Genomic DNA, 26,733 nt, shown 5'->3' on the forward strand with positions numbered 1-26,733 from the left:
TTGCAATTGTGGATACCCGAGAGGATGACCATACTAACCACTCCACGCACCCATTTCAAACAGCATAGCAAATAAACGTTCTGACACATCCCCTGCACCTCTCAAAGATATTTCCAAGCGAAGCCTGTTAATTTCCTTTCTTTTTCCGACGCTTGATGGTGCTAGCATTGGCTACCTGTAACATAATCTGACGATCTCGATCTGATAGACCATCAATTGCCTCCTTAGCTTGCATCATCTCCCGAAGTTCTTTCTTCAATTGCTCTGTTTGTTCTTCGGATGGGACTTGTACTGCGATCGGGATGTCACCACTGGATTGGCTCATGAAAGAAGGAACACGCTCGAGGCTATTGCGGTTGTGCGAGTAAAAGGCATAGATTGAGGACAAAGTATCCCGAGCTTTCTTGGCCTTATCTTTATCGCCCATAGTGTGATCTAGGTAATGGATAAGGATACGCGGAACGAGATCTGGAGTTTCCGGTTTGCCCAACACTAGATGGTATGGGGTCTGGCAGCGATGGGGATGATAATTGATTTATAGAGAATTTGAATGTTGAATGTGGACGATTTGCACCTAGAAATACTAGATTATAGATTGATGAAACTGATAATATACAGGGGGGCTAGGTTGATCGATCCCCTATTGTAGGTCGCACTTCAAGCTAAACGAGATCAACTCGTCAATGAAAGCCTAATCTTTCTTGAAAACTAGCGAACCAAGAGCAAATTACTCAGTATGATGGCTACAGTGGAAGTTGATCTTTTTTTTTTTCAATCAGTCTTCGCTGGGTTTGATCGTGCTTTTCTTCGACGGGACCAGTTCAGGTTGATCACTTCCTTTTTCTGGATCTACGGCGGCTACAGCAGAAGTCTGTATGGCTCTAGACTCCTACATGAACTATCGATGATCCAAATCTCCAACAAGAGGCTGTGGTGTCGATCCCTTCTATTCAAGGACTCTATGGCGGCTCCGTAAATAATTATGATGCGAGCCAGATGGAATTACCCGATTAAGAACCCCCCACCCGGGGGGTTCTTAATCGGGTAATTCTGGGTTTTGGGTCCAAGTTCGCCCTAACCAAATGACATGACGTTGACCTTCCTCTATGCCAGTATTGAACATTCGCTAGCCAAGTGATTGTATCAGGATGGTTCTGGTAGCCATCATGCTTAGAGAGCAAGGGATTCATCACAGTTTGAGGAAGGAGGATAAAGGGAACAGAGAAAAAATAGATGCGAAGGATGCAGTGTGATGGATTTATCCTGATTTTTGAGAGAGCGAAATAGAATAAATAAGAGGAAAGAAGGTGGTGAGGGGTATGTAGTGTGACAAAGCCTGCATCTCTGTGGCGCTCAGATGTGATATCCTTGCACGTGAATGCAGTCCAGAACACGCTCCGGCCACCTCCCTACGAGCCTGCTTTCGCTTTTAGTTCTTCCAATTGTTAGAATGTGATACAGCTGTGGATTGTTTTCCTTCACATTTTCCCTTCGCTTACCTGAAATATGCGTCGAGAATTTGAGTATGAAGGTGACGACGCTTCTTATATACGATTTCTCGAAGCGAAAGTTCGTGAACTTCAAAGCAAACTTGAGCGCGGTCGTCCATCGAACCAGAGAACAAGGACAAGACGTAATTTGGACGTCTTCCTTGGAAATATTCCTTATCCAAGTGACTGGGCGCGCCTTGGTCATGACTCGCCAGAAAACAGTACAAGAATACTCAAAGCACTTATCGGACGTGGCATCCACCTACGAGGCGGCTCTGTGGTGCCTGGTGATCCTGATATGAAGAACTTATTGCGCCAATATACCCATCTCACTATACAAACAAACGTTGAAGATGAGTTCTTACAATGTTTGGCACATTTCCGTGAACTTGTCTTGGTGTCACTGTTCGCAGTGAATCTCGGAGTCGTGAATCTCGGAGTCGTGAATCCAGATGATACACACACAATCTATGACATAATGCGAGTTTATATGGAATCCCAACAAAAGACCAAAAAAACAAAAGCAACCCACAATAAGAAGACCCCTATGACCGAAAAAACCTTGAGAAAGCGGATTCAGGGCGCGCTCTGGGCTAATCGCATGATATTCGCTTTATCCCAGTCGCCATGGGGCTCAAAATGCTCACTTTGTTTCTTTGTCGGTAAGTGTGCCACCAGTAGTAATTTGTTCAAAATTTCTAACTTCAGGAAGCTGGGCAACCGGTTTCGTACTACGCGCGCTACGCTGAGTTTTCGGACACTCGTTCTTATCTCTTACACCATATGCGAGAAAAAGCAAATGATGAGCCTGACCAGCATCCAGAATCAAATGATGAGCCTGACCAAGAATCAGATGATGAGTCTGACCAAGAATCAGATGATGAGTCTGACCAAGAATCAGATGATGAGTCTGACCAAGAACCAGATAGCCAGCCTGATCAGGAAATAGTTGATGAGCCTGATCAAGAAACAGTTGATGGGATTGATCAGACACCTGGTCTAACACCTCTCGCAATACCTCTCATTATCAAAGAACTTATGGGAGGAAGCGTATCGTGAGTGTAAGTCTTTTTGCATGTCTTGTATCTCAGTCTAATTCGCTCCTCTGCAGACTACGGAAAATATGTGACTCTCTGGGATACAACTTGGACTACGTTTTAAAATGCCGCCCCCTCTTTAGGAAAGCACTGGATAGGGAGGAAAGGCCGTCCCCGGTAGAGGAAAGGCCGTCCCCGGTAGAGGAAAGGCCGTCACCGGTAGAGGAAAGGCCGTCACCGGTAGAGGAAATGCCGTCCCCCGTAGAGGATAGACCCTCCTCGTATGGGAAAAGACCATCTTGCTTCAAAAACCCCAGAAAATCTAAAAGAAGGCGTCCGAAAGCATATCAATCATCAATAAATTGTTTCTCTATTCACGAGAGTGAGAGAAATAAGCTACAAACTCACACTGTTGGTAAGGTGTCATACCTCTTGGTAGGCTTTTGCTGACTCAACCCTTTGTTTGGCCAGGCAATACCCGTCGAGAATACCCCGCCGCATCCACTTCAAACAATTCGCAAGGTGAAGGATACGTCATTGATATCGGTGCTTGCACACAGAGTCAAGCCTCACCTGCACAGACAGGAGTGTCACACTCACGACGCGCGTCTTCCGATCAAAGCAATCCGCCTCTCTCGCCGTCTATATCTGATAGATCACATTTCTCAGTCCACGCCATATCTACTATGCCAGCATCACAGTCTTCAGATGCGGCAATCGATGAGCCCTTCAAGAAATGCTCGATCAATAGATCGAACCCAAAGGAAATTCCACTTAGCAACGATATAACCAATTCGCGGAACGGAAGGATGAATAACAACGATATTCACTCCTCAGCCAGCAAACCCTTCGCATCACAAAGAATATTCACTCAGTTTGAATTTTATCAATCTCCTCAAGGGGTCGACATACCTGATTCTGCCTCTTCCCTGTTACAGAATAGAGTTGGCGGAGCTAGTCTCACAGTGAATGAACTTGAATCCGAGAATCAGAATAGTCGAACTCCTATGACAAACTTCCCTTCCGAAATAACCAGATTGCAAAATATGTCGCAACAACAGGAGTCTTATCCGGATAGCTGTGACCCACCAATGCCCCCAATAGATCTGGAGCAGCTCTACAATTTGAGCACTGACGACTTTACTATGCCAACACTGGACAATTCTGGTCCGCCAATGCCCCCAATAGATCTGGAGCAGCTCTACAATTTGGGCACCGATGACTTTACTATGCCAACACTGGAAAATTCCGGCCCGCCAATGCCACCCATAGATCTGGAGCAACTACACAATTTGGGCACCGACGACTTTACTATGCCAACTCTGGACAATTCCGGCCCGCCAATGCCCCCAATAGATCTGGAGCAGCTCTACAATTTGGGTACCGATGACTTTACTATGCCAACACTGGAAAATTCCGGCCCGCCAATGCCAACAATAGACCGGAGTGCGTATACATGTGTCTTGGATGGGAATACAAAGATCTTCCATTCGCTCCCGAATCATTCACAATTTTCCTATACACCTATATCAAGGAGAGAGAGTACTTCCCAACATGCGATAGATAAGCACCAATCACCTATGGTCTCATACACAGCCCACCAGAATGCTTCCTATTCTCCAAGCAGTGTCATTTCAGTGATGTGAAATCACTAAATAATAAGAATGAAACAATACCTCTTTATATAATGATAATATTGCTATAATAAAAGCCACAGCCCAGACTATGGCGGGTCAGCAGGGTACAATGAATAAAGCAGTCGCCCCTGCACCTAGGCGCGGCTCATCATTAACTTCTATGAACCACCCACTCCTCAAGACGCTTTCCGTTGGCTCTCCAGGATTCAGCTGAATCTCGCGTAGTAACGGTATAAGGTATGCTTTCTTCTGAGGATTAACAAGTCTCGTGATTATCGACCAATATCGCAAGCGCCCCTCCCAATTCTAATGAGAGGGTTTAGTTAAATGCCCCGACGAGAAGTAACATCATGCCTACCTCATTAATTTCCAGCGCAACTTTCATCTGAGTAATTAACTCTGAAAGGGCGTGACCGCCATATTTCTTGTTCCCGTGCTCATCCCTATCAACATCCGTGACGTCTGGTATCAACTTCTCGATGTTTTTTCTGATTGTGTTTGCTGGGAGGGGTAATTCAATAGGGTCCATTGAATCCGGATATAGTCGATCGAAATTTCCTCGGGATGAATGTTAGTCGAGATTATATTGGACTCGGGTTCAATTATCTTACAATATCAGGAGCAAGACTTGACTTGTTTGCACAATGGAGTTGGGAGGGGTAAAGATAGAAGTGGGACATATCATTGTGGCCGATGTTAGGCAGTAAATCACGTGACCTCCTCTCATGCCGGCTTAGTGGGCAGCCAACCATCAGGCCTCAAGGTATCATACTGTCGGAAAAGTGGAGGTCTATTTTACTAGCGTCTATGCGTTTTATTCAACACCACATCATTTTTTTCATTTCTTAGGCATCAACTGCTGAATCAGCACACTCAACCCCCTTTATTTTGCAAATCATCCTGTATTTAGAATAACACATCTCAAGTACTGTTTGAGGATCCCATTGGTCTATCTCCGTACTAGTGTGTACAGCCTTCCTCGGAATCGACACATACGAATTCGAAGGGCTACTTAGTACTCTTTCATTGCCAAATACCCAAATGCGTATTGAATATTATGAAAACACATTATTTCGAATACAATAATATTTCAAAATACCTTTCGTGGATCGAGAAAGATCCTGTCCTAATAACCTTACGCTTGGAGACATATGTAATCAGAGTGAGAGGTTGGAGATACACGAGCCACTGTGGTTGGGTCGGTGAGAAGTTTCATGTTCGACCTTCTGACCATAGCTATGAAATGAACAACTAGTATCCGGAGAAGCTGGTAGTAGTGGTATTATTTTTCACTGGTGACCGTTGTCTTGTAGAGCGACCGCGAATATCTATGCTTTGCAGGCCATGTAGGCATAGGTACATTATTCTCTCTGGGCGGTGTGAAAATGGCAGAACCTCCTAGCTTTCGGGCTTCCCTACTAAGATCTGCGTCAAAAGCTTTATAGTGGCCTGTTCAAAAAGGATTACTTCGATGATTTTTGGGGTCTGGGAAATTTTGGAATGGCCCATTCTTGTCACATCCCAAGTACAACATTCTAAGAACGCTCTAGGAAAAGATATAACCGAACCCAGACCAAAGGGTCGTGACCGCGACAACATATTTGGGGGAAATCAGCATAGGGAACCCACATCAGCGATTCAGGCTATCTTTTTACCTATCTCTCGCCTTTTGAAGAAAGGTCAGTCAATAACAACTCCAAAGTCTCCTTATTTTTGGCGTCGGTCATGCGCGTCCATAAGAGAAGGCCCGGCGGCAAAACACACCAATTCATTGGTCAATGGAAGAGTGTGCAACAAATTTTCATGCAAGATTTCTTTTAGCAATCACGTCAACTCCAACTCTATCTAACCGTCTTTAGTATGGATTCATGGGTCGGTTTGACGCATGTGGAGACTCACATATATACACCCTGGTCTCTCATTCTGGGGGCTAAATGATAGAGCATTATTTGAACCCCAAACTTTGGGGACTTATTACACTTTCAAAATTTCTCTCATCAACAGAATCATTTCCAAAAATCATGTCTCGCTTCGAAGATCTTCCCCCGGAAATTATTAGTTTAGTATTTACTTTTTTCAACAATATTGACGATGCCTTGCATCTTGCACGGTGTTGTAAATATTTCTATGAAATTTTCAATCCCACGAGTATGCGGCTGAATGTGTTCAGGGCGATAATAGTGAGTGACTGACGATTGCACAAATTTACAAACAGATGTTTTGGGTATACCCTAACAGTGTATAGTCACAAGGTCCACAGCACCAATACGATATTCAACTGTCAGGCGGTGGCAATGCATGCAGCATTCTCGTCTGAGTTTTATACCTCGCCAGCCATCCCATCCAACTCCCAGGGTCGTATCAGGCATGTCAATATGCTGGCGCCTCTGGAACCAGATAGCGAAATATCCGAGGAGATGGTTTGGGACGTCGTCTGCAGGTGGCACGGCATGCGTTTCCTTTTTGATTTATATTGTGATAAATCTACATCGGATGCTTATATGGACTCGATCTTCTCATATGTTCTCTGGCCGGGAAAAACGGATTCCGTTGTGATCTCAGCAACCGAGCCTGATTTGCCAGTCCTTTCCCACCAGCCAAACGATTTCGTAAAAAGGTCCACTAGACAGCTCAAAGTAGCTGCTTATGAACGGTTTTACAAGGCCTTAACTGCACAATGGGCTTCCATTGAGAGCCTGTGGCAGGTCAGAAGTCAGGTTTGGCCAAACGCTGAACAATTCGACAAAAACTTCGAGTCCACAGTGGATAAATGGTCGAATAATCCCGCAAGACCCTTTCGTGAAAAGTTAGACATTGTGGAAATCATTGATTTCGTATGGGCGTTTCTTGGGCGAAAAGCATTTGAAGTACCCGATGTACCTGCTTGGCTTGAGAACGAAGGGGACCGTGTGAGACAGGAGTATATCGACGGCAGGGATAGCCAGATAGAAAATTGGGGCTACTTTGTACGAAGCATTCTGCAATTCTTGCGACCTCCCCATGTAATACAACTGGTATGCTGGGACTTAGCAGAATGGAATCTCGACAAGCCTGGGTTTCTTCGCGGTCTGGGGCTATTTGATACCTGGCAAGGCATCATTACTGACGGCGATATGCCCATGTCCGACAATTGGGTGCCTTTGAATATTGTGGATGAGGATGTGGCAAATTCATTTGAAACTTATGGTGAGCTTAGAATCAGTTGGTAAGTGGGAGAAATATCGGGACGAAAGATGGGGCTCAGAGATGAGAGGCGCTTTGTTCTTTCAAGAGTCACCTGAGCAGAGGATATTGAATGGAATTGATAGCCAAGCGAAATAAAGTCGATAGCTTCGAGGCAGACTGGGACTTATTCCTTCCAGTCAGGGGTTCAATCCTTTACTAAGAATATCATGGTAATTCTCCAAAGATAAGCAGTGAAAAAAAAAAGTGATTTGATGACTACCTCTAATACCTAGATCTGCAGACAGGTAAGCACTTCAACTCATACACTGCCCGGTTGGTCTCCTCCACAAATCCTTTCTTCAAGCGTTTTTGCTTAGTATCGACATCATTTCGTTTACGTTTCCGATTCGGCGAGATTATACCCAGTATTGGCCGTTGCTTGATAGTTTCCGCCCGTTCAAAGTCAAAAAAAACCACACTATCTGTTTCTTTGTTATACTTCCAATTCCTTGGCGCGGGGTCATTATGAATGACACCTAAAGAATGGATAGCTGAAATTGATTCCTTGATTTTGGAGACAAGCAAGTCGCGATCCATTTCGCTGAGCGAGTGGTCGAGGGATTGCCCACCGGGAGTTAATAGCATCATATGCCTAAGGTAGGCAATCCCATCGTAGCTGTAGGGGTGATCCAAGTCGATACTTCCGAAATAGATAGGAACATACTGGCCTTGGATTGAACGGAGTTTATTGTATATAGCAGCCTCATGTGTAAGGTGATCGCGGAACTCTGTGCACTTTGCAGGGACAGTGTATCCCAGCGAGGAAAGCGTTACTTTGAGAAGAGCACCCCGAGAACCATGTATACCGAGTGTTTCGCAGTCTGCATTGATGGTCTGCGACAGCTGACGCTTTAATTCGTTCAAGAAGGTTTTGGAATCAATAGTGTGGCAGGTTCTTCCATGATCATGGACGTTGGGACACGCCTGATCCAGATCTTCCCCACGGCCTTTCACCATCCCGCGTAGGCACCTCAGCGTACAGTAGCGTCGCTTGTTTTCCTGTGAGCTCTGTGAAGTTGTGGATGATTTCAGGCGATGAGACTCCGGTTTAGCCCTTTTAGAATCACGTGGAAGAGGCTGAGTCCGGCTCGGCGTATGGGGATCACCTTCCTCGTCTTCAGAGTCTCCCCACCGTTCTGGTGGTCGACAATTTTCAGAAGTAGATTCATGTCTCCTGCGACGTAACTGTATTGGAGACCGAACAAAACTTTCTGTTCTTGAAGGGCGGTATTCAGACGATGGAATTTCCTCATCTGCGATGTCGTCCAAAGCATCTCCAAGTACAATTTCCCACTTCGGTAAGCTACTTGCTGCATGTAACCCCCAGGCCTGGCTCCGCTGTTGCAACTTGAGCGCTTGGAGGGTAAAAGCAAGAGACCGACCCACGGCGGTCAAGTGTAGACGATTCGGGTGATTTGAATAAGGATCCCACCCGGTTTCGTCTCCAACGTCTCCCTTTGGAACAGAGAGGTAATAAAAGAGGGTTGAAGGATCTTCGCCGATGCGCAGATAGATATCTACTTCGCCAGTGCTGAAGACTCCCACTTGGGTACGAGCATGAACCATATAGCTAAAAGGCTGCGAGAGAAGTCCCAGAACTGCTCGCTGGAGCCGGACTGTTGAAGGCTCGTTGTCATTCTGCGTCATAAGTTCGTCGACATCTATGTTATCAAGTCCCCCATAGATTAAGCCTAATTTGACTTTGTGCGGAGACTTATACTCTTTGACGTATGCTGCGACACGATGAGCTGATTCCGATGATTCATTTGGGATATTGTAGATACAGAACTGATCGGCACGAGGCCGCTTAGTCGTTTTCGGCTTTGGTGTTTTTGGTTCGCCTGTATTCGTGTGAGATCGGCTTTGTTCCTTGGCGGCTATCCGTGGTGACCGTCGTCTTGTAGAGCGACCGCGGATATCTATGCTTTGCAGGCCTTCTTCTAGCTCCTGTTCCGGACTTAGGGTATTGGAATGGTTCTCAAAGCGGATGGACCCTCGTAAATCGAATTTTCGGCGGAGGACTGGATCCCTGTAGAGCTCTTCGATGATTTTCGAAACGTGGTCCTCAACTGTCTGGCGAAGAAAGTGGTTGAGATCGAGTTCGGAGCCGATCAATCGCTGCCGAATGCTTTCGCCCATTTCTTCCAAGGTATGGAGAGAAGTGAATAATTTATCTTCAACAATCGAAGATTCCATCAGCAACTGCCAAACCTCCTCTTGTTCTCTTTCAAATGTATCCCATGCTTTGAGTTTTCGGGGACGAAGCATGTTGGTGGTATTAGTTGGGTCTCCGCGTGTGGACTGAGTTTCATCGGGCTGGACCTCGAGACCGAGAAAGAGGTATCTGTGGAGGCCATCGAGGAATGTAGGAAGATTGGTTTTTGATAGTCGCTGCTGGGATGCTGAAAGCTGCTGTTCAGCGTTTGCAAGGAGGCGCTGGAGGCGTTCAATTTCTGTAGACATTGCTGGTTCGCGTCATGGAACGCGCGGAGTGGATGGCGTTCCGCTTTCTTATCCGGGCGATTTGTTGTGATTAAGCACGTGACTTGCCTGTGCTATAGACCTCAACACTGTAAACCTGCAAAGATGCTGGAAGAAAGCTCAAGCCAAATATATCCCAGAAAGTGCAACTTTGTATCTTTTGCTCGAAGAACTGAGCTCAAGGCATTTTCCCCTTAGGTGCGGGAGAAGGAACAGAGCAATTTCCTCTTCCGGATTATGGCTTTTCTATGCCCCTGTACAATCCAATGAGGCTGGTGGGCCTGGAAGGGGGCTGATTGTTATTGGCTGGTTGTATTGAGAGGTGGATAAACACAGTAACAATATCCGAGGTTACAATGATCAATGACCTGTCAACAAGTTCCAATGATTTGATGTGATGAATTGGACAATGTAGGTATGTTTTGTAATCCATGGCTGAGGTTTCATGGCTGAGGTTTCATGGCTGAGGTTTCGGGCGCGAACAGATAGGTCTCGCCAATAGCATTTTCCCTCTTGCCGCTCGCTGCTGCACATTCGTCATGCGGCTGAAAGTTCCCAATGAATGCTGTCCCCCCCCCCCGGCAACATTTCTGTTCTTCTCCCCAAAAATTTTCATTCCATTCTTGTCTATGGTCACATGTGCTATCACTGTGACTCTGCAGCAAAGGGACACATCCCAAAACAACAAAGCGATTTGTTTACCTAGCGTGAAATTTCTTGACTCAATATGTCAGACCCTTCGAACTACGTCGTGGGATGGATTTGTGCTGTGATGACCGAATATGTTGCTGCCCAAGTGTTTCTCGATGAGGAGCATGAAGAGCCCACCTTCGTCTCACCAAATGATACGAATAATTACAAATTAGGCAAGATGGGACAACATAACGTTGTTATCGCCGCTTTGCCTGATGGTGGATATGGGACCGATTCTGCAGCCAATGTAGCGACGAATATGCTGAACAGTTTTCTTAACGTCAGAATAGGCCTGATGGTCGGTATCGGTGGCGGTGTACCAAGTGAGAAACACGATATTCGCCTAGGCGATATAGTGGTCAGTGCATCCCGTGGGAGTGATGGTGGTGTGTTTCAATATGACTTTGGCAAGGCAACACAGGGCCAAGGGTTTCAGTATACGCGGCTATTAAACCAGCCACCAACTATACTGCGCACTGCAATGACAGGAATTCGAGCACAATACGAGATAAAGGGACATCAGCTAGAGAAGGCTGTCCAGGATATTTTTGAAAAGCACCCGAGATTACACCGAAATTACAAGCGGCCAGAACCATCCACCGATAGATTATTCCAACCCAGGGCTATTCATACTTGTGAAGACTGTGCTCTATGTGCTGAAGATCCGTCAAAGTTAGTACTGCGAGCCAAAAGGACAAGCGACGATGATGATCCTGTTATCCACTACGGGCTGATTGCCTCTGGCAATAAGTTGATGAAAAATGCTCTGATTCGGGATCGACTTGCAGCTGAAAAGGACGTTCTCTGTTTTGAAATGGAAGCTGCAGGGTTGATAAACACTTTCCCCTGTCTGGTAATCCGAGGCATTTGCGACTACTCAGACTCGCATAAGAACAAAGAATGGCAAGGATATGCGGCAATGGTGGCGGCTGCATACGCCAAAGATCTGTTACGTCAGATTCCCTCAAATAGGCTTGAGGCTGAGAGGAAGATTAGTGATATCCTATCCGGTTAGTCCAACATAAGGAATACTATTTAATTCATAAATCTGATATATATCAATAGGTCTCCAAACTGTTGGAGAGGATCATAGGGACATTGCACAGAAGCAACTTGAGCTACAGGAGAACGCAGTCAAAAGAATGCTATCCGAAAAGCAAGAAGAATGCCTTCAATTGTTCCGTCTTAGTACAGGGGGCTCAGATGCTACATACGAGTGGTATAAGGAACGTGCGGGAGACCGAGTGGAAGGCACCTGTATGTGGTTCCTAAAACACGCAAATTTTCAGGGATGGCTAGAACGAGAGTCAGGGCCGCTCCTAGTTTCGGCAGACCCAGGTTGTGGAAAGTCCGTTTTAGCGCGATATCTTATCGACAATATATTACCGCGGTCATCAACCATCTGTTATTTTTTTTTCAAAGATCAAGACCAGAACACAGTCCGCCAAGCGCTTTGCGCTCTGCTCCACCAAATCTTCTCGCAAAAGCCATCCTTGATTGAGCATGCCATGGAGTATTTCAAGACGGACGGGCCAAAATTTATTAAATCCACAATACAGCTCTGGAATATACTAGAAAAGGCTTTAAAGGATCCTCGGGTTGGATCTATAATCATTGTGCTGGATGCTCTCGATGAATGCGCTGAATCGGAATTTGAGAACCTTATGCAAAATTTGAAGCGTAATATTCTTCAGTCAGACCGCGGAAGGATGAAGTTTCTTTTAACGAGTCGCCCGTATGAGCAGATAATCGACGAATTCAGAGGTCTACTTCATGCCTTCCCCCATATCCGAATACCGGGAGAAGAAAAGTCAGACGAAATAGGCCAAGAAGTTAGCCATGTTATCCAATACCGAGTCAAAAAGTTGGCGAAAGAGAAGGGGCTCTCAAAACTCGTCAAAAACCACCTGGCTGAAAGACTACTGAAGGTTACCCACCGTACATACCTCTGGGTTTATCTTGTATTTGACTACTTAAAGGCTACAAATTTCAAGAAGACTCTTAGAGGGGTGGATTCTACGATTTCAACACTCCCAGCCAATGTCAATGAGGCATATGAGCAGATTTTGAACAAATCAAAAGATCAAGCGATGGTCCGGAGAGCCTTAAGCATCATTTTGGCAGCGAACCGGCCATTGACAATCTCTGAAATGAACATTGCATTAAATGTTAATGACACCCTAAAGTGTATACACGACCTTGACCTGGAGGAAAATGAGGATTTCAGGGCACGCCTTAGAACTGTTTGCGGACTTTTCGTTTCGATCCACCATGACAAGATTTACTTCCTCCATCAAACAGCTAGGGAGTTTTTGCTTGCCGATACAGTATCACCTGTCTTAGATGCTTCGGGCTTACTTTGGCAACATTCTATCACCAGTCAGAGCGCACACACTTTATTAGCAGAAATATGTGTGATCTATCTGGATTTCTTGAATGAATATGATGGTTCCCAGGAGCTGAAGAGAGAAGGAGAAGAGGGAGGAGACCATATCGTCGATTTACGCGCTTTTCTGATTTATGCGGCCAACAACTGGGGTATGCATGCCCGCACGGCCTGCATTAGCACCCGTTCGGATTTGATTCCTCTTATTTTAAGTATATGCGGCCCAAATTCTGGTATTTCTTCGATTTGGTTTGAAATTTACAGAAGTACCATACGGGGTGGTCCGAATGGATGGTTCAATGATTTGCTGATAACGTCTTATTTCGGGATTGAGGCGGTTGTGAAGGTACAACTTGAGAGGGATGCTGTGATTGACTCTCGAGATAGTGAAGGCCGAACTCCGCTCTCTTGGGCAGCACAAAATGGACACCAGATCATCGTGGAGCAGCTTGTTGAGAAGGGAGCTGTGATTGACTCTCGAGATAGTGAAGGCCGAACTCCGCTCTCTTGGGCAGCACAAAATGGACACCAGATCATCGTGGAGCAGCTTGTTGAGAAGGGAGCTTACCTTGAAGCAAAAGACCGTTATGGGAGCCCGCCATTGCTGTATGCAGTAGGTAATATGCAGTCGACGGTTATTCATACTCTTGTTCATGCCGGAGCCCGGTTGCATGTTGTCAACAATATGCATCAAAACTCATTACACCTCATTTGCAAGGGACCTAGGCATAAAGATGGGTTCGCGCTGCTGGAGTTCTTTATTTCTTCGGGGCTACCCACAGGCCTCTGCGATGTGAATAACATGTTACCTTTGCTGTATGCTTTGGAAAATCGCTATGAGGACCTCGCTTTACTTCTTCTTGATAGGGGAGTTGAGGTGAACTCTCGATTCCACAGACGATTTTGGACCCGACGGATGCTTGTGACATATGATATTGATGAAAGATTTGAGAGTTTGATCAGTGAAAATCCTTCGGTTGGATTGACTGCACTTCACTTCACTGCTGTGAACGGAATAGTGGGGATGACCGCGTTTTTAATTGGGCACGGCGCCAATCCCAATGCTTTAGACGATAACGGCGACACGCCTTTGCATTTGGCAATTCGGTCTCGAGTACAAGGTTATAAATATGAGGATCCGTGGGTAACTGGCGAGTATGCGATAGAGAGGCTATCCGACTATATAACAGATTATGAAGGGGAAGAGGCATCTGATATATGGGCCACGATTGCTCAAGCAAGAGAAGATACGGTCCAGCAGCTTTTGAACAGCGAAGCTATTGATATCAACATTGCAAATAATGCCGGGGATGTTCCATTGCATGTGATACCATTTGAGAAAGGGCAAATATACGATTCCTGCGCTGTGTTAACGCTCCTGCTTGACTATGAAGTAGAAGTATCTATTTTAAATATGGAGCGTCAAACTTGCCTTCACCTAGCTAGTAAGGCAGGAAACCTGGATGCTATTCGCATCCTTTTGAAAAGATGTTGCGACATTGCATTACTGGATAAACACGGCTTGAGTCCTATACACTATGCTGTTTGCCACAATCATTCAGAAGTTATACAGCTCATGTTCGAAGAACGCCACGAGCAACTTTCACGATTTTGCGTCCAAAACAATGATCTAGGGAAGACTATGTTACATTACCATACTGCATCGGTGATGTGCTCTACCGAGATGATCAGTATTCTCCTAGAACTCGGATGTGATATAAATAGGCTTGATGCAGACGGCAATTCAGTGCTGAGTCAATATCTACAGTCTTCCCATATGCACATTAATTATGACGTCTATAAACTTCTTCGTGAAAGGTCAAGCATGGAAAGAAAGCGTTGGGCAGACCAGAAGCAGCGAAATCTTTTACATCTTCTGATGCGACATTGGAGCGATGACAATGTTCTGATTCTTGAAGATCTGATGGATTTTGTGAGCATAACTGCGAAGGATGTTGATGGCATGGGCATTGAACATCATGGCGCGATACACGGTGCATTCAACAAACCTCTGACGCGATTCCTTCGAAAACGGGGTTATCTAAACCTTCACAGTAAGGATTCCAGGCACAAAACACCTCTCCAGTATGCAGAAGAAGAGGCTAATCGCGAGCGTCACCCGGATCTTTTTGAAGGTCATCGGTGGCAGAAGTCCTTGGAGAATTTGAGGCATGAAAACGAGAATGACTGAATGGTCTACATTCGATCGTAGAACACCAAGCTACATTGCAGATGATATATTTACAAATAATACAATAATTTGTACATTTTTGTACGTCAAGCCGCAACAATGTAAAGTTGAGCTATACCGTTGCACGCGGAATCTCTGGTGGAAATTATAGTATCTAACTAATGGGCTTCTGTTTCGGATATCTATATCATTGCTGTTATACCGGCATTATGACTGCTGGAGAGCGTTTATTTATTCTGAGCCCATGAAGATACAAGTGAGTCATGGTACTGAGACCGGCACAGGAGGCACCTGTTTCGAGACACAAAGTAATATTAAATTGATTTTATAGTAAGCTGAAACATGTAACTATATCTGTGCTTTTGCCTTTACGAACGGATCGTACACGTCGTATCTTTTCTTTCGAGCATCCAAGTGTTCATTTTGGCAACAAAGTAGAATTTCGTTCAACTGGCCCCTTTGGTGGTCTTTTAATGTTATCGCATTTCGGGATTGACGGACTCGTGAAGCTGTTACTTGAGAAAGTCGCTATATTCGACTCTAGAAATAATCTTGGCCTGACTCCACTCTCCTGGGCTGCCATAAGTTGATCGTTAAACCGCTTCTTTAAACTCATGCTAAATATGCTGCCTGGGAACTCCCTAATCTTTGACTATTGGGGTAATATCAAAATAGTGGCGGTAGAAGAACGACCCTCGTTGAGTCAAACCGTAGTAATTATTCACAAGCTGTCCTGCTTTAAGTCCAAAGCAGAGAGAACTTCAGTGGCACAGTCACTGCAACCAAGGAAAACTTACAGCACCGTCGTAGTGATCGCAAAAACGCGCATGGACTGTAGACATGAGCACGGGATCGGAGGACACGTCAGCGGTTCAGGCACGTGCATGATATTCAGGTGCAATATAGTGGTGTTCAGGGCGTTCAGGGGAAGGGGCCTGAATGGGCTGAAGACTAGGGCGGCAAGGGAGGATTTCCGAACGAATCAAAAAAAACGGGTGAGCACAAACATACAACAGTCAGGATTCGTACGTGGTGACACATTTGATCAGGAACTGGTGGGATCCCTCGTTTTGGGAATATTGATCGCTGAAGAAAGCTCCCTTGCTAAACGGGCTAAAGGTGTACATACTCCTTGAGCAATACAAATTGCTTTATAAGATAACACTTCGCATTGTGGCGAAGTGCAGATACAGGAGACCTATTGTTTCAGAGAGAGGCATTCGACCCAATCATATCCTGCGCCTGCTCAGCTGAAAGGGTCAGTGCGGGGTGGCATGACGCAGGGTGATTCTCACCCGCTCTCACCCGGCTTCTCACCCTGTCTATTGCGCACTCACCCTATATCACCCTGGTCGCGCGACGCTAAAGCAGCGCTCACCCTGTGCTCACCCGGGCCACACCCACCGGACTATCGACCGCGTTTAAGCCACACGCTGGTCAGTAAATAGTCCGATGAGCGGCTCTATGCGAGTCCTGACTTGCTAGGAAATTCGCACCGCGGGGTCATTTCAATCTCGTTCATCTCATTGATCCCGCTCAAAATCGTCTAATCGTTTCTTCTGCGGGGCCTGATATAAAGGTGAGTCGGTTCATGGATCCACCGATACGTTCTTCGGGCGTTTATAGGAACAAATCAAAGCCTCCCAGGACCTTTATCGTTCTCTGTGAGGATCTCACGTATCGTTGGATGAGGAGTGTGTCTTCCGAATGAATAACTAATGGGGAACCCAGATGCGCCATGTGGGTCCGCGTCTTCGGCTTAGCGCGTATGCCTCATCTATATCCCTGACAAGCAACTCAATGTTTCTTATGAGCATTACTTTTCCTGAGGGGAGCTTTGATTTGTTCCTGTAATCGTTCAAATGCCATAAATTTGCTCGACATAGACTCGGTGCCTCTCGAAATCCGAAATCAAATTTCATTTTCAAGCTATCGGTTTTACTGCTTACTGAAACTTCCCCAGTAGTATTGGGTCAAGGCCAGCCATTTCGCCCGCGGAATTGATCGTGTTGATTTGCATCATCCGGATTCAGGCGATGGGCATAGAAGCGGGGCTTGCCCCCATCCAATCCCGTGCAAGCCTCAGTAATTGCGTACAAATGACGGAGGTCAATCTCAGAGGGCTGATTCAAGGCTCCCTTGGCGTGTTCACCCATTATACACTTGGATAGAAGCTCGCCTCATATCTGTTCAACATGCTTTTCTTTCTTAGAGCATCGAATAACTTCTATATCTCTCTTTTCTTGCCCCAAACTGCTCATTTTCAACCCCTGTCTCAACAATCTTCATAACACGATAACAAGATTTGAATTTGGACCAAATGATGGCTTTGTCCAGATAGGAGTCAATATAGTTAGGCAGTGTGGCCACATCAGCCAGGCCCCAATCGAACGGTGCTCCACCTCTTGGGGGACTCTACGTCTCCGCGACTAGAGGCGATCCTTTTCACGCTGGACCTAATGCTGAAGATATTATCCGTGATGCTCTACGTGATGCTCGGGCCTCAATTCCAACCCCCCGCTAGAGTCTGATCTAAACAAGCTTGGCCAGCTGTTTGAAATATTCGAAGAAAAACGGATAGTTTATGTGAGCGATGACATCATTTGTAATTCTCTTCTACTCCTAAACCTATACCTAGTGGCATTTGGCAAGATTGGAAGGTGAGTGAAAATGCGCTTGGAGTGACTCCTAGGAGTTGAAAAATTTTCTCCTGTTTTTCTTGCATCCCCACATACATTTCAATACAAAATCCGAGTAAGCAATACAGTATTTACATGTACATGTATCCTGGCGCAGGTGAGTAACTCCATATGGCATGGAAGCTAGGACAAACATTATCACTCATCTCCTTGAGGCTGCCAACATTGCCAATGATGCGAGTCACTTTTAAACGGCTACTCAGTCACCATGTAATTGGTTCCCTATGGCCAACCGATCTCTCTCTATGTCCATTATCAGAGCAAATAGGAAAAATTTAGATCTCTTTAGCGCGCGACTAAACTCTGCAGCCATGGCGCCCAAATGATCTACATCTCAATCCTTTGGAGTACACCACGATGCCAGAGCTCACAGTGACATTCCAATTTCTGCCGTTCAAATCAGAACTCATCTCCATGGTCTTCATGGAGAAGCTTCTTCTAGAACCACATGCGATCTACAGATCAATGCCAAAAACAGAAATCCGGGGCATAACCCGGACTTGGACCCCAACTAGTTCATTCCAGTATACAAACTTGACAATGAATATAGCTTTCCAATGGCTAGTGAAGGCGTGATTCAGGATAAAGCGCACGTGTTCCTTGAGTCGTATTGGAAAGGTCATATACAAGCTGGAGATAATTGGCATTTACTGATCAACTCCTTAGACCGACTTCCTGCAATGTACGGTCACAACCAGAATGAATCTCGCACAGTATGCCTGTATCATATTGCAGGAGAATCAATGTAATGTAGTGAAGCTATAGCTAGTGCGATCGCGGCCACATTCAAACACGTGAAGGCTCGATACACAAGGGCGCTATTCTTTGCAAAGATATTTTGTCGGTGATGGAGGAAATCTCAGGCTCCCTCCTATACTGCCAGCTCACCCCGCCATTCTCGAACACCGGGTCATATGATAGCCTTCGATAAAGCCTTAGCTGCATCTCGTCAAAACAGAGGCTCGAGTCAGCCAGGTTCGTAAATATCCAAGACTTGTTGCCGACAAAGTCCTTGCCTCGATGGCGAGTCCATCCTTGCTTTAGAGACCAATCGTGATTGAAGATCTTCTCATCGAGAGCCGACCGAGGTGTGGATAATGGGACGTCCAGCCTGAAATTTGTCCGGTACTTTTTCTGGGCTCCTCGGTCGCGTCCTAGATCAATCAGTCAACATAGCAGAACGCTCTGGTCATGATTGTACACTTACGCATAAGGACCTTCAAAATTCTTCGCATATTGATTGATCAGACCTTGAAAGAAGTTTCTTGGGAAAGGCCAGGTATGTACATATCTCAAACTAGTAGGCCATCGAGTCTTCTTATACGTATGATGCGCAGTAGGATCATACATGACAGTGCTTTTGTGCGGCGTGTTTAAACGAGAAAAACTATTCTATTTCTAGCACTATTAATGAATGTGCATGATCCCCATTCAACCTCAATTTTTGGAGAGGTCTTTCGAACGCAACAGACTTCCCTAGCCGCTTTAGCTTGAGGGACCTTCACTCTATACCAGTTGGCTTAGCCGTGACTCTGGAGAGGCTTACCATATGCCGTAAGACCAACCGAGGAACTGAGGAAATCTAACGAAGTTACTCTGGGGCTGCTATGGGACCTTGCAGCGTGGGCAGAACTCTCAATCCCAGTGACGAACCATGCAAATATGTGCGGGCCAAAGTGTCTCACTTCACATTTTTGCTACTATCCTAGTTGAAATGAATCATAACCTCGTGATTAATCCGTCTTCCAAAATCACTCTAGATTTAGTTGTTCAACTGCTTGTTGTATTTTATTCGTGCTTTCACTCCATTTGTGCTGGCTTTTTGCATCGACAATGTCTTTCCACGCGTCGGATGAAAACGATAGAGCATATCCGCATTAGAAACCATCCAAACTTTAAGACCAAACGGCTATTAGAGAGAGTGTATATTAAATCCGGGGTTATGAGTCTATGTAATGAATAGTCCATGGTACTCGGAGTCTACGATCAAAAGATTGAATGAGGCGAAAAGCGGTCGTCCTGGTGCCACTCGTGTATCTTGTGCTCAAATTCCGCCTGACCCAGTCCTTGAAACCCTAGTCTTGACAAACAGAGCACAAATGGTTCACATATCTGCTATGCCATTTGAGCTGGTTCGTCTTCATGACGTACCCTGCTTGAGAAAAGGACAACTACGTAAAGAAATCTCATGGATACACATATGACTAAGAATCACACAGTAGCAATGAATCTCAACGAGAATGGAAACACTCAGCAAGAAATTATCGAGGAAACCTCAGTAACGGAGAAGAGAGTATAAGCCCCCATAGATTCACCCGTGTCAATACAATAACGGGTGGAAGAGCCATTGGGGAGGAATGTCCAAGTCTCGATACAGCGAGGCATTCCACTTGCTTCGGTTTTTATAGGAGGGAAGTACATGTACCTTCAACATAGATACGCGATGACAAAGAAAACGAGAGACCACCAATCCACACTCTGTGTGGACAAAAATCATGCCGGCGAAAATGCGGCCGTTCGCCTGGGCAGATCCAAGAGCGAATTTAGCAAGTAATTGATATGTAATCTATAGAAGCATTATCTTTCGTATCTGTAGCCTAGTAGTCCCGCGAAGGTGCCAAGTTGATACAATGACATCAAACAAAGACAGGGAAATTCTTCCAGCATGATTGAAACGAGAGCCAACCAGGATGCACGGATCAACACGACGCGTGATAATTGTCCAATGGCTACATATGATGACAAAGCAACTGCTGATTGGACAGTCAAACTGGGTCGCGCTGATCTCGGTCCTCGAAACCCAACAGTTCCTACTTGATGAAAAGCAGCCATCTTTGGATTCTCCCCATGTGATACCTGTTCATGCAATTGGATTTCTTGTTCTCTTACATGTAATGGATCACTCTTGAAGTCACGAAATACGAAGCAGCATATTGCGCGTTGCTGCAACAGTGTGTCAGGAGCGACTGATAAAACTGCGACGGCGAGAAAGTCTAGCACGAGCACTATCCCCCCTTCATCTGATTTTGAGAGCACAGTACCATATACATAACGCGCCGGTTTCTTCCTGCGAAGGAATTTACCTAGCTAACTGCATGAATCCGGATACTCCAGAACGTCAAGCAACAATCCCGATGCTCCTCACGAACACAAACGCGAAGCTTACAGACAAAGGATATCAAGGGATCACTACAATAGCGAAAATCGACGAGATTGGAACAATGTGCAACCAGTATTGAAAAGATTGTGATTGAGCTCGATTCATAGATTGGCGACGCGCGAGGTCGGTTTCTTCGGAGAAAGACTACGGTTCGGGACGCCGAGGTAACTACAGACAAATCCGTGTATTTTTCTGCTGTTCCCAAGACAAAGCGCTGCTTCATGTGACTGTTCTCCGCTGCCCCCATGGCGATGATGCCGCTGTCATCTCCGTCAGCGAATCAACTCCGTCCCTACGTTACACTGTCCGGCGATGGATTTTATGTAGAGTTCCAAAACGGACTGTTGAGTAGATTTAAAGCGTGTTCCCCCAATGTGTTTATACCCTCGGGAACCCTCACTTAGGTTTTGTGGATTGGTCAGGCGCTTAATCATTTCCCCTCGAACAGTCGAACATCCCTTCTCTCTACTCTCGGAAGATAATTTCGAGTGGCTCGGTCGCTCTATCCAATACTTAACCTATAGATGGACTGGCAGTAGTGCGGTTGGGCAATTACTCCCATTCCTACCTATATCTGGCCTCTGACACAGGCTCTTCTTTTCGGTCTTCTTTACTTCCCCTTTCCCTTTTTGCTTGGCTCGTACGCCGTCTACAAGGAGCAATCAAGCCGTTGATAATAGCCTACAGAGGGCCCATTCTAGAATAGTCGAGGTGCCGACAACGGCATCTTATATTGCATAGTCTAACCTACTAAATCCTCACGTGCATCAGGGCCTTTCGGCCCTTGGTTTCATTGAAGAACAGGCTACCACAGCGCAGCAAGAAATGAAGGAAGCCAAAATACTGATCGACTACTCACGCTTGATAGTGCTTCCTCTTACATCCACAAGGACCTGTGCTTGAAGGGAGCAGTGCAGAAAACGTGTTGGCGAAGACCGGAATAGACGGCAAGGAAGACGAGTTTGATAGCAAGCTGAACGAATAGGCATCGTGGGATTGGGTGACCAATCGAGCCCTTGTGGAAGTCGAAATGGTATCGCGATCACTAGCATCAGCGGCACCCTTGCGGTCCCACTGCGCAGTAGACATCATGCCAATGATATCGGGAGCGCACAAACTCGGTCCATCGGTCCAGCCCAAAAGGCGATTGGCGATGTCAGAGGCATAGCAGTGAGTAGCACCACCCTGCCCCAGGTTGCCGCTGGAGGCAACAGTGCCGGAGTTATAGGCACGCGCAGCCTTGTAGAATGAAGCCACATCACTCTTACCGCCCTCCTCGGCCAACAGCGTCTTTAGGCCAGGTCCGGCTTGAGTTCCCTCAACGCCATCAACAATCATCTGGAGGATCTGACTTTCGGGGCAAGGGCTCTGGATGATTCCATCCTTATTGCATGAGCCAGAGCCCTCGTGGCTTTGCATCAGTCCGGGATTGGTGACTCCGTTGTCGGTGGTCTGAATACGCACGCAACCATTACTTTCTTGCATGACGATCGACAAAATGAAGCGCGCGTCGACACCACTTGACTGTTCCACTTGGTGGATCGCATTCTTGACAGAATCTGTCTCGTCGTCCGAGTTATCGAGGAGGGCCCATTGGGAACAGCTAGCAGATATCACAGCTCTATTGTTCTCGAACATGTCCTCGAAAGAGTGAACCCATTGGTCAAACCTCGGCCAGCCGTCGGTGACCTTACCATAGCCTCCCAGTACCGCTGTATACATACCAGTGTTGCGGCCGAGAAGGAGGCCACTACGCTTCTCTGACAAGTTAGGCAAATGTAAAGAGGTATTTCCTGCTTCAGCAAGCCATTGGAGGTCTTGGATTGCCAAAAGTACAAACCAAAAGGCTATTGCGATACCGAAAAACATTTTCCGCGAAAGACAGCACCTAGCTTGGGAGCACTAATAGCCTACTTTGAGAATTTATGTGGCATGTCCGAAAGGGGTGTTAGATCTTAGGAGACTACAGCGCGGTCTCAATTTTATGATATGAAAACGACGGGGTGCGATCAAAGGACTCCCGTGTCGGGTGGGTGTTTGGTCTGTCATCATTGACTGATTTGATGCGAAGACAATGACTCAAGTTGATACAGTACTATGAGGGATCAGAATCCCCCGCAGGTATCACGTAGTGAAAAACTGTGCTTTAAAAGTTGAACAGCGAACAAGCGAGGGTAGAAACAATGTAACTAGTAATGCTCCAGTCGCCCATAGATCCACGATTATGGCCCCCTTTCCCCAGGAGTACCGACAGCCATCGCCAAATAAACCTTGACAATGTGGACTAGGTCTGATGAAGGCTAAAGAGGGCTGTGCTTGGCATATATGTGACAGCCAGAATTCGTCTTCTGCAGACAAGTAATCGTAAAGAATATGAAGGTACTTAATACAGCGCCATGAAACAGCAGAGGGCCGTCAATAATACGGTGCCAACTGGGCCAGATAAATGATCCGACCAAGTCGAGGTCCTACGGACACCTGGGCTCATTGCCTTGCAATATCTCATGTTTATCTCAGCATAAATCAATTTCTCCGGCTATAGCCATCCAAATTGGAGTTATAGCAAGCAATAAAGCCTCAGATATGTGCAAGATTCTTCTAAGAAGTGATAGCACGCCATGAAAAAATATCGTTTATGTTGGCCATTCAGTTCAAGGTTAGCTTTCAACAGCGAATGACCACGCGTAGCCACATCACGAAATAGCATGCCCAAAATTGAACGGAAATCTATTTCTACAGCTTGAGTTACTTCTTGTGCAATTCTCAAAGTGATGAATATGAGGAGCCAAAGCATCCGTGATAAAAAGCATGAACGAGGGGCAAAACTAGTGGAGTTCTCTTGAGACATTTTTAGATGAAGTGGATTTGGTAATATTAAACAATGATGTCTTGCTTGAATTGTGTCATAATTATATGAGAAAAGGCATTCGCTTTGATCTTTTCAACGAGAGAAAAAAGAAAAAAGTAGGATTGCACTCTTATTCAGAAACTCTGTCTCAAGAATTGAAAGTCACGTTTAAATGCACATTGTGCAAGGAAGCCATTCCTACACAGTAGCTAAAACTCGAACCGAATATTGTCGAGGGCTACTGTTTATAACTTAAAGCTCTGACGAGGGGTGACGGTCAACATAACTCTCTGATATGGAGGTATCCACCGGATACTTTCCACGTGCTTTGTGGAAGACAGACACTGAACGAAATTCCATAGTAAGAAATGTCTCGTAGGCTTTAAAAAATGGCTGTTTCAGCAATAAAAACTTGAAACGGCTTAGCTAAAATTCTGAAGCGTCATTTCTCAAAGAGGGATTTAAAAGATATTTAACATGAAGAACATCATATATATATATATATATCAAGGGGCGACGACCAGTCATTGTCGTTTTTACTGGCTGTAGATACGTGTATTTTCAACTTGATATCTCTGGAAGAGGAAAACCACACCGACCCCAATCTAAATCTATTTGGAAGAGCTGTATCAGCAACAATATCGGTAGAGCGAGACTACAGATGTTCAATGAAGAAAACTTGATTTGCACGTTCATTTGCCCAAACATAGCGCAACCTCCTCAGACCCGTTCACAATGTGAAAACTCTAGTGGGATGTCATAGAAGTCAATCAATGTTCATTTCCGTGAGATGAATTGTTTCTAAACACCCTTATCAAGGACGAATGCATCGAGTCGGGCAGGCAGCTGGCGTTCAAAATCTCTTCGAGACAAAAACATGTCCGGAAAACCGAGAGGGCATCAGGTGGTGAAGTACAGCGTGGAAATCAAAGAACGTACCCTCAAGCCATCAGTAATCACAATGCTTTGGAAGATTTATTGGGAGGAAACTGAAGGACATCTCACCAGACCATCAGTCGTAGACTTTGCATCAGAAATCAGGTGCTGCGAGGCAACCAGAGGACATCTCGCCAGACCTTATATATTCCAGTTGTACAATTAGCATTGGAAAGTGCTGGGAAGAAGCAGATGCACATCTCGCCAGAAACAGGAAGGAATGAGGAGGATCTTTCCTGAGACGCCCAGTTGCGGAGCATCGGCTGAATTCAAACTAAGAGTACGGAATTCGATGGCAGCCAAGAACATAACTTCAGCGAGTAACTCTGTTGCTCTTCTTGGTACTGTGGCTTCCGCTTTCCATTCCTAGTCACAAACATGGAGGCCTGGACTGGTCGATACGCGCGAAACACTGGTTCAACCCCGAGGAGAATTGTGAGCCAGGAGATAGAAATCAATAGACCGGAACGGTATCATGCCTTCAATTACGAGCAATATTCATTTAATTGTAATCCAGGAAGCCAACTTGGAAGCTCCTCTAGGGCTCAAGTGGGGTTGTGGGATTAATTCCACCGCCGTATACTTTTTTTGAACCGGTGGATACTCCAAGGGAAACCGTGGGATTGGTCGTCCTGAACAAATGCTGTACTGAATGAATTCTTTACATAAATGTAAACAATGACTTCGCTCGCCTCATTGCTACAATCTTCCCTTCCTTTAGAGCTCTACCTGCTCTTTGGTCGGTATTCCTCAAATCGGCAATAGGAGCTTGTCTTTCAAAGAGCTAGGAAATGCCAGTACAGAGAACTACCCGGAGACCTAGAGGGACAGGAGTTCCCCCCTCGCAGACTACACGGCCTCCGCCTACTAGTACATCCGGCCTCCACCCTACAGCACGTCGGCCGCAGCCACATCAAGTACCGGTATGTCTTCTAGAGCACATTGCAGTGGGCGGACAGGGCAGCTACTAATACCAACCCACCAAGCACAGACGAATCAGCGACACGCGGCGGCTACAGATAACTCCCGAGGCCTGGGCAATGACTTCGATCTCGTTCATGCACATTGTCGAGTAGCGATCAACAATGCTGAAGTGCATAACCGACAGCTCACAGCGCGGCTCAACGAGCGACAGCGAGAGTTAGCAGCCAGCAGCCAGCGACTAAGCAGGGAGAAGGCGCAGGCCAGTGCCCAGCTCCACCAGCTATCTTCGGAGAAACAAAGAGCACTGGAGGAAAGCAGTCGCCTGAAGAGAGAGATTGTTCAATTTAACCATCGGCTTGATATGGTTGTCAACGAAAGCCACAATCTGATATCTCGCACAGGAGTGCAGGATATGTTGAATGAAATCCACGCCTCAGCCGAGACATTCATGAAATCCTTGACAACCAGAATGAGCGACAACGAGAATGCCCAACTGACCAGACAGTTGCCTGGCTCTGATGTTGTCCATGATCCGTGGACGAACCAATATGGCCCGTTTGAAATGCTGCACGACTCCGCCGGGACTGAGATTCCTGGCCCTGAATACCCACTGGCAGACCAGGAGGGACTACCGCCGCTGGGATCTCACTACGAGTTTCCGGACATCGATATCGAGGGTGCAGTATAAAACTGAAAGGGAACGAAACGGCTTACTTGGAGGCTGGTCGAGATCCATTTGAGGCTCGCTGGATCGTGTGGACTCTTCCCTACCTTATGATTTGCGGTGAAGGCAGATATCATGTGAACCCCAATTGATACAATTTTGGCATTCCTGCATTTTTGTAATTTCTCGGTTTGCGTATTAGTTAGATTCGATTGCAAGGCTAGAAAATCAATAATTCATCAATTCATAAAGCATCAATGCTGTTGTGTTGCGTATTTCTCGGGCTGGAACGATGAAACGTGTTTGCAAGCAATCACAAGCACTTCGATCTCACATTCTTGTTTGCTCCATTCCGGCCTGTG

The 26,733-nt window shown here is 45.9% G+C and overlaps 9 protein-coding genes across 9 annotated transcripts; 5 read left to right on the forward strand and 4 right to left on the reverse strand.

Moving 5' to 3' along the window:
• Window positions 1-127: 127 nt before the first annotated feature.
• N7478_000681 (uncharacterized protein) lies at window positions 128-427 on the reverse strand (the record flags this gene model as incomplete). Its single annotated transcript, XM_056916896.1, has 1 exon — window positions 128-427. The coding sequence occupies one exon, from the start codon at window positions 425-427 to the stop codon at window positions 128-130; it is 300 nt and encodes a 99-aa protein (XP_056784776.1).
• A 1,079-nt stretch (window positions 428-1,506) lies between these two features.
• On the forward strand, window positions 1,507-2,549 carry N7478_000682 (uncharacterized protein; the record flags this gene model as incomplete). Its single annotated transcript, XM_056916897.1, has 2 exons — window positions 1,507-2,152; window positions 2,203-2,549. The coding sequence occupies 2 exons, from the start codon at window positions 1,507-1,509 to the stop codon at window positions 2,547-2,549; spliced, it is 993 nt and encodes a 330-aa protein (XP_056784777.1).
• Window positions 2,550-3,213: 664 nt separating this feature from the next.
• On the forward strand, window positions 3,214-4,173 carry N7478_000683 (uncharacterized protein; the record flags this gene model as incomplete). The annotated part of the gene is made up of 1 exon (XM_056916898.1): window positions 3,214-4,173. One exon carries the CDS (start codon window positions 3,214-3,216, stop codon window positions 4,171-4,173), a length of 960 nt encoding a protein of 319 aa, XP_056784778.1.
• An 87-nt stretch (window positions 4,174-4,260) lies between these two features.
• On the reverse strand, window positions 4,261-4,693 carry N7478_000684 (uncharacterized protein; the record flags this gene model as incomplete). The annotated part of the gene is made up of 2 exons (XM_056916899.1): window positions 4,261-4,470; window positions 4,523-4,693. 2 exons carry the CDS (start codon window positions 4,691-4,693, stop codon window positions 4,261-4,263), a joined length of 381 nt encoding a protein of 126 aa, XP_056784779.1.
• Window positions 4,694-6,458: 1,765 nt separating this feature from the next.
• On the forward strand, window positions 6,459-7,373 carry N7478_000685 (uncharacterized protein; the record flags this gene model as incomplete). Its single annotated transcript, XM_056916900.1, has 1 exon — window positions 6,459-7,373. The coding sequence occupies one exon, from the start codon at window positions 6,459-6,461 to the stop codon at window positions 7,371-7,373; it is 915 nt and encodes a 304-aa protein (XP_056784780.1).
• Window positions 7,374-7,611: 238 nt separating this feature from the next.
• N7478_000686 (uncharacterized protein) lies at window positions 7,612-9,852 on the reverse strand (the record flags this gene model as incomplete). The annotated part of the gene is made up of 1 exon (XM_056916901.1): window positions 7,612-9,852. The coding sequence occupies one exon, from the start codon at window positions 9,850-9,852 to the stop codon at window positions 7,612-7,614; it is 2,241 nt and encodes a 746-aa protein (XP_056784781.1).
• A 745-nt stretch (window positions 9,853-10,597) lies between these two features.
• On the forward strand, window positions 10,598-15,140 carry N7478_000687 (uncharacterized protein; the record flags this gene model as incomplete). Its single annotated transcript, XM_056916902.1, has 2 exons — window positions 10,598-11,573; window positions 11,647-15,140. 2 exons carry the CDS (start codon window positions 10,598-10,600, stop codon window positions 15,138-15,140), a joined length of 4,470 nt encoding a protein of 1,489 aa, XP_056784782.1.
• A 1,973-nt stretch (window positions 15,141-17,113) lies between these two features.
• Window positions 17,114-17,296, reverse strand: N7478_000688 (uncharacterized protein; the record flags this gene model as incomplete). Its single annotated transcript, XM_056916903.1, has 1 exon — window positions 17,114-17,296. One exon carries the CDS (start codon window positions 17,294-17,296, stop codon window positions 17,114-17,116), a length of 183 nt encoding a protein of 60 aa, XP_056784783.1.
• Window positions 17,297-25,574: 8,278 nt separating this feature from the next.
• N7478_000689 (uncharacterized protein) lies at window positions 25,575-26,395 on the forward strand (the record flags this gene model as incomplete). The annotated part of the gene is made up of 2 exons (XM_056916904.1): window positions 25,575-25,706; window positions 25,775-26,395. 2 exons carry the CDS (start codon window positions 25,575-25,577, stop codon window positions 26,393-26,395), a joined length of 753 nt encoding a protein of 250 aa, XP_056784784.1.
• Between the last annotated feature and the right edge of the window lie 338 nt (window positions 26,396-26,733).

Source organism: Penicillium angulare, assembly GCF_028827245.1.
Source record: "Penicillium angulare strain IBT 27051 chromosome Unknown utg000001l_segment0_segment0, whole genome shotgun sequence".
In the NCBI taxonomy this organism is placed as follows: Eukaryota; Fungi; Ascomycota; class Eurotiomycetes; order Eurotiales; family Aspergillaceae; genus Penicillium; species Penicillium angulare.